The sequence below is a fragment of the Myotis brandtii genome, unplaced genomic scaffold (assembly GCF_000412655.1).
Source record: "Myotis brandtii unplaced genomic scaffold, ASM41265v1 scaffold247, whole genome shotgun sequence".
In the NCBI taxonomy this organism is placed as follows: domain Eukaryota; kingdom Metazoa; phylum Chordata; class Mammalia; order Chiroptera; family Vespertilionidae; genus Myotis; species Myotis brandtii.
The window spans coordinates 1,446,336-1,446,731 of NW_005359352.1; the positions used below are offsets into that span (position 1 = coordinate 1,446,336).

The 396-nt window shown below is 64.1% G+C and overlaps 1 protein-coding gene across 1 annotated transcript in view; it reads right to left on the bottom strand.

Moving 5' to 3' along the window:
* Positions 1-390, bottom strand: part of ID2 (inhibitor of DNA binding 2, dominant negative helix-loop-helix protein) — a 2,283-nt gene extending 1,893 nt beyond the window's left edge. The window contains exon 1 of the mRNA XM_005867245.2: positions 1-390. Coding sequence (XP_005867307.1) covers positions 1-326 — 326 coding nt within the window. The 5' untranslated portion in view covers positions 327-390.
* Positions 391-396: the final 6 nt, after the last annotated feature.

The window sequence follows — 396 nt, forward strand, 5'->3', positions numbered from 1 at the left end:
TCCGTGTTCAGCGTGGTCAGCGGCGTCCGGGACGCCTGGCTCTGCCCGGGCCGCGGGTGGTGCAGGCTGACGATGGTGGGGTGCGAGTCCAGGGCGATCTGCAGGTCCAGGATGTAGTCGATGACGTGCTGCAGGATTTCCATCTTGCTCACCTTCTTGTTCTGGGGGATGCTGGGCACCAGCTCCTTGAGCTTGGAGTAGCAGTCGTTCATGTTGTACAGCAGGCTCATCGGGTCGTCCACCGGCGTCTTGCTGCGGGAGATGCCCAGGCTGTGGTCCGAGAGGCTGTTTTTCCTAACGGACCTCACGGGACTGAAGGCTTTCATGCTGATCGCGGGGGAGGAAGGAGAGACCGGGAGGGAGCGGGCTGCCCTGGAGCTCAGGCCGCCCCCCCCT